Source organism: Fonticula alba, assembly GCF_000388065.1.
Source record: "Fonticula alba strain ATCC 38817 unplaced genomic scaffold supercont2.8, whole genome shotgun sequence".
NCBI classification, from domain to species: Eukaryota; order Rotosphaerida; family Fonticulaceae; genus Fonticula; species Fonticula alba.
The window spans coordinates 1,142,351-1,148,143 of NW_009242978.1; the positions used below are offsets into that span (position 1 = coordinate 1,142,351).

The window sequence follows — 5,793 nt, forward strand, 5'->3', positions numbered from 1 at the left end:
CCCCCCCGCTCACCCTTCCCCCTCGCCGCAGACCTTCCTCCAGGAGGTGGTGTCACACTCGCTCGTTTCCTCGCCGTTCGTTCTGCCACTTGAGGAGGCCAGCATCGACTTCTCGGAGCAGCCACCGCCCGGGCCCGGTCCAGATGACGACCTGCCAGGCAGCCAGTCACACACTCGGCCTACCTCGCCCGAGGGTGGCCATGTATCCCACACGGCCGGCCTCGTGCCCCAGCCGGATGTCTCTGAGATCAGTGCGTGTCAGTCCGCACGTCCGCACGGCCAGCCCTTTGCATGGGGCCGGCCGGTCTGTCTACTTGCGAGCGAGGTCCCGGTCTTTCCTTGTGCCCCCTTCGGCCCTCGTTGACACCCGTTAACCTGGCCCCCCCCCCCCCCCCCCCCCCCCTCGCCTGGCCCCGGCGTCGGCCTGTAGTTTCTAAATTCCTCCCCGGGATCTCCTTCCCCGCCAGCGGGCACCTCCTGCTGCCACTTGGCACCAAGGGCACGCTGGCCTCCCTGGTGGCGGTGACCTTCTCGGCCTATGCGTCAGCCACCATGGCTTCCGGGGCCATGGTCGGCGATGGATCGGCTCACGCCACGCTCTATGGCCTGAGGCGGACCCTGCGCCGGGCCAATCGCGGGACATTGCGCTCGGGCACCGGCAGCCGCCTAACCACGACCCTGTGGTCGGCTCGTGTGCTGCGGATTTTGTCCGGCGCCGCGCGCGGGCTCCTGGCCCTGCACCAATCTGGCCACGCCTTCCGCGACCTGAAGCCCGCCAACATCCTCCTCCTGCCGGTGGCCCGGGCGGCTCTGGCCCCGGCGAACGCCGCCACTGTCGGCAGCCCGGATGGCGGAGCCGCCGCGGCCAGCGCGCCGGTCACGCCCGGCCGGCCGCCGGCCCTGCAAATCAACACCACGAACTTGGGCTCGCCCACCGGGCTCCCGGCGTCCGGGGATGTGGTGCTCACCGGTGTCCTGATGGATCTCGGCTCGGTGGAGCCCCTGCGCGGGGATCTGTACACCACGCAAACGGCCGCCGCACGGAGGGCGATCGCCGAACGGGCGGCCGTCCGGGTCACGGCCCCCTTCCGCGCGCCGGAGCTCTTCGACCCGGCCATGCTGTCCCTCCTGCTGGCCGGGGATGTCGATGCCTCGGGGGCCATTCAGCCGGCGGTGGTGGCCGGGTGGGGCATGGACCCGGTGCTCGGCCGCCATGCCCCGGGGCTGTCCCCCGGCGAAGCTTCCATCCCGGGGCCCGGGTCCGGTGTGAGCATCGACCAGGTGGTCGGGGATGATCTGGCCGCGCGCCTGTCAGCCGCGCTCGATGCCCGGACCGACACCTTCGCCCTGGGGTGCACGCTGTATGCGGCCCTGGCGGGAGGGGCTCCGGGCGCGGCCGGGGCCAGCCTGGCGGCGGCCGCGGCGGCCAGCGGCGGAACCAGCGATGGCGACCTGGCCGCGGCGCAGCTGGCCTACGGCCAGGCCTTCGATGGAACGGCCTCCGGGGCGATGGCCCGACGGGCGCCCCTGCCGGACCCGAGCACCGACCATGCATGGCTGTCCTTCTGGTCGGCCAATGCCGCGGCCGGCGGCGGCGGCGGCGGCGGCGGCGGCGGCGGCATGCCCCGGGCCGGGTCCACCCCGACGCTTGGTCGCCCGCGCAAGCCCACCGCCCTGGCGACGGCCGATGCTCCCGGGTCTCCGGGCCCGGCCGCCGGCGGGGGAGCTGCCCTGCTGACTGCAGATGCTCGGTCCGAGGGGCCAGCCGCCGGCCCTGCGCCCGGGGTGTATCCCGATGTGGTGGTCCAGCTGCTGGACTGGCTGCTGGATACGGACCCCCGTGCGCGGCCGTCCATGGCGGCCGTTGTCCGCCGCATTGACGAGGTCCTCCTGGAGCTGGAGCCGCTGCTGGAGCCCGGATGGGATCGCCTGTGAGTCTGGGGGTGGGGGTGGGGGGGTGGCGGGGTGGCGGGGTGGCCGGACACACGTGCCTCCAGGCCGGGCCGGGGGAAGTTGGTGGCGATTCCTCCCATCGCCTCATTCTCTCCCCTCGCCTGGCTCCCGTCGCCCCGCCGCGCGCACGTCCAGACACCCCTGTACACACCACGCCCATCCACCCCCCGTCGTCCTTTTCTTTTTGGATGGCGTTCCGGCCCCTCTTCTCACTTGTGTGCCATTCTCCCCGTGCCGCACCTTGTCCTTGTATCAAATGAAATCCCTTGTCAAAGTACTCTTAGGGGGACCCTCCTGCGTTTCTCCGGGTGGCCACATGCATATTCCTCCGCCTCCTCCCTGGCCGCCCAAATGTGTCCGTGTAAAAGGCCATGGCGGCCAAGCGGCAGGAGGGCCGAAGAATGCCTCTTCTCCCGGTTGTGGAGACAGGAGGTGACGAGAAGAGACGGTGTGGGATTTTTTTTTCTTGACTAGGGGTATATTATTACTGGAGGGGGGGTCTATAGCTGTCGGAAACATGCGCAGGCACACGCCCACACACATACACGCTCGTGTACAGGCTGTCCTTCCCTCTTTCGCGCTGTCGCTCTCTTTCATTGAGAGGGATGATGGGTGCAAAATTGCCAGAGTGTGGCAGGGGGAGGGGGGGGGGGAAGGGAAGGAGAAGAAAGGAGGAGAGGGACGCACGCGCATGCCCGCGTGGGAAAGCCCACACGCAGACACGCGCACAGACACACACGCATGCCCGGAGAAGAGGGGGGAGGCGAGTGCAACAAGGACAGCTTCTTCTTGGGAGGGTGATGAAGGGAGGAGGGAGGGGCGCGGGACGAGGCAGGAGGAGAAGAGCAGAGGGGGGAAGGGGCGCAGGGGAAGAAAGGCCGACCAGCGCGTCACAGGAGGGGAGGCCTGCGCGGCACGTGTGCATACTTGCACCAGGTGGCAGCGGAGGGGTGAGGGAATACAGGGGTGGGTGCGAGAGGGGGCCGGGGGTGGGGGTGGGGGGATTCCCCACTGCCGCCTCTCCGACGCCTCTTGCTCCATGGACACCTCTTCTCCCGGTTCGGGCTTTGTCTCTTTCTTTCTCCTGCATGCTCCCTTCGTCGCCTTCCTACCTGCCGTGTGCGTGTGTGTGTGTGTGCGGTGTGTGCGGTGTTTGGCCCTCCCCTTCGGGTGCGGTCTTTCAGGCGAGGCAGAGGGAGGAGGAGCGGTCTAGGAGCGAGAGGAGGGGGGGGGGGGAGGAAGGAGGGGGGAAAAAACGAGAACAAGGGACAAAAAAAGGGGCCTTACAAGAAAGAACCACCCCCCCCCCCCCCCCCTGTACGCCTCCTCCGCACCGTGGAGGGGGGCGTGTGGCGCGACGCAGACAGCATGCCGCCTGACGCCTGCTTGTGTGTGTGTGTGGGGGGGGGGGGGGGGGATTTACTTGCTCTTGATGGCAGCGGCCAGGGAGGCCTCGTGCTCGGCAATGACAGAGGCACGCAGACGGTCGCGCTCCTCGGCCTCCTCCGGGAAGAGCTCCTTGACGATGTCCGGGAACTCGGTGAAGATCTGGTAGCGAGTGATGTGGCGCTCGTCGGTGCGAGTGGGCTGGTGATCGGCCTGGGCCTCCTGGTGCCGGAGGAGTGTCCGCTCGAAGGCGCTGTCCTTGTCCACCTTGAGCCGGAGGAACTGGTACAGGCTGTGCGTGTTGTTGTAGATGTTCTCGTAGAACTTCTCCGACCGGACGAGGTACAGGTTGGAGGGCTTGACGATGTTGCGGCAGAACTCGATCTGGTTGCGGAACCAGATGGCGTTCTCCTCGCGCACCACGCGCGCCAGCTCCTTGTGGGCCATGACGTCGATGCCGGCGAAATCCTGGGCCAGGAGGCCCTGCAGGCGCATCCAGCTGGGGAGCGAGGACTCGGGGTTGCGCACGAGGCAAATGTACCGCGCATCCGGGTACTGCTTGATGGCATAGGAGAGCTGGCCATTCCAGCCGGCGACCCACTTGCTGAAGTACACGGAGTCGGGCTTGCCACGGCGGTAGAGGACCTTCTTGACGCAGCGCTGGTGGAAGTCCCTGTTGAGGGGAGGGGGGGAGCAGGGTCCGAGAGGAGAAGAGAGAGAGAGAGAGCACAGGGATGATGTGTGTGTGTGTGTGAGTGAGTATGTGCGTGTCGTCCGTGAGAGGGGATGTCCTCGACGAGGTGGGAGCGCGTGCAGGTGGGCAGCAGGGAAGAGGGAGTCGGGGAAGGGCGGCGCAATCTCAGAGCCCGCCCGCTGGCAGTGCCGTGGCCGCTCTCTGTCGGGTGCGACCCCCCCCGACCCTCCCCCCCCCCCCCGCTGCACTCGCGCAGTACGTACATCATGTTGGCGCGATCACGCTTGGGGCGCCAGTCAAAGTGATAGAAGTCACGAGCGAAGTCCGGGCAGGGGAAGGCGCCGAGGACCATGAAGTGGGCCGAGTGGTGGAAGAGGAAGATGGTGTCATCCTCGTCGGAGAGATCGAAGCGCAGGCGGCGCATCTTGGCACGGGGGCTATCATGGGCCATGTAGCAGTTGAGGTGGTTGCGGACGACGAAGTCGCGCACGCGGTTGCCGAGGAAGCGCTTGTCCAGCTCGCAGGCCAGGTCCAGGGCATACTGCACGCACAGGTAGGGGAAGCGCATCTCGAAGAGGGTGAGGGCCAGCAGGCGCTCATCCTCGGCGAGGATGCTCTCGAGCTTGGTGGTACCGGAGCGGGGCTGGCCCACCAGGAAGACCGGCTCCTTGATGGTGACATTGTGGTAGTCCTTGAAGAAGATCTCGTCGATGTGCCAGAGGACCGTCTCCAGGGGCCAGAGGACCAGGAAGCGGGACATGCAGATGGCAACCGAGTTGAGGCTGTTGTGTGTGTGTGTGTGTGTGTGTGTGTGTGTGCAGGAGGGGGCGGCATGGTCAGGGGGTGTCGGCATCGGGCGCGGGCAGGAGGACCGGTGGTCGGGCGCATGTGCGTATGGAGAGAGGGGCAAGCGGGAGCAGGAGCGCCGCGTACTTGACCAGCCAGGAGAAGCCCTCGAAGGGGCGCAGCGCGCGGAAGAGGAGGTCCACATTCCGGGCCCAGGTGCCGAAGGGGCAGGCGTAGGCATAGACCGCCATCAGGGCCAGGTAGATCGGCCAGAGGCCGGACAGGAACCAGAAGGACAGCCAGCAGGTGAGGAACGGCCACACATACCAGTAGGCCGGCACGTAGAGGCCAAGCGGGTTGTCATTCTGATCGATGAGCCCGGGCTTGCCGTTGATGTTGTAGACGGTCTGTTTCTGCGGGTGTCGGTGGTTAGATGACGCCGGGGGGAGGGGGGGAGAGAGAGAGAGAGAGAGAAAGAGAGGAAAGCTGGCAGGGTGAGGGGCGTACAGCCATGGTGGGGCCAGACGCGCGCTCGCGGGAGGGCGGAGTGCGCGGCTCTCGGGGGGCTCCTAGGACCGCACGAGAGGACAGGGGGAAGGGAGAGGGGGGAGGGGGAGGGGGAGGGGGAGGGAGGATGGAATGGGCGGGGGAGGGCGAAGGAGTAGTCCAGCTACTCACGAAGGGGGGGGGGAAGAGGGGGCGTGTGTGTGGCTGCCTCCCATGGCCGGGAGGGGAATTAACTCCTCCCACTTGAAGGTCCCCTCTGCCGCCCCTCGCCCGTGAGAGGGCGCGGGCCCAGGCGAGGTGGAGAGCGGGGCCGGGGCCGGGGCCGGGGCCGGGCGAGGAGACCATGCCACACACGCATGCGCGCCGCCGCGGGCTGGCACACCTGCGCCGGCGGTGCGCCGGGATGCGGGCTTGGGCGCGCCCGAACACAACGCCCCCGCGCCCGCGCGGCGGCGGTAGCTGGGGGG

At 68.0% G+C, this 5,793-nt stretch overlaps 2 protein-coding genes across 2 annotated transcripts in view; one reads left to right on the forward strand and one right to left on the reverse strand.

Moving 5' to 3' along the window:
- Positions 1-2,248, forward strand: part of H696_04906 (serine/threonine protein kinase) — a 3,313-nt gene extending 1,065 nt beyond the window's left edge. The window contains exons 2-3 of the mRNA XM_009498770.1: positions 32-251; positions 431-2,248. Of these exons, the coding sequence (XP_009497045.1) occupies positions 32-251; positions 431-1,935 (1,725 nt within the window). The 3' untranslated portion in view covers positions 1,936-2,248. The remainder of the gene's footprint in view (positions 1-31; positions 252-430) is intronic.
- Positions 2,249-3,351: 1,103 nt separating this feature from the next.
- H696_04907 (hypothetical protein) lies at positions 3,352-5,439 on the reverse strand. The gene is made up of 4 exons (XM_009498771.1): positions 5,327-5,439; positions 4,967-5,232; positions 4,297-4,815; positions 3,352-4,012 (listed from the first exon to the last, which is right to left on the reverse strand). Exons 1-4 carry the CDS (start codon positions 5,330-5,332, stop codon positions 3,373-3,375), a joined length of 1,431 nt encoding a protein of 476 aa, XP_009497046.1. The 5' UTR covers positions 5,333-5,439; the 3' UTR covers positions 3,352-3,372.
- Between the last annotated feature and the right edge of the window lie 354 nt (positions 5,440-5,793).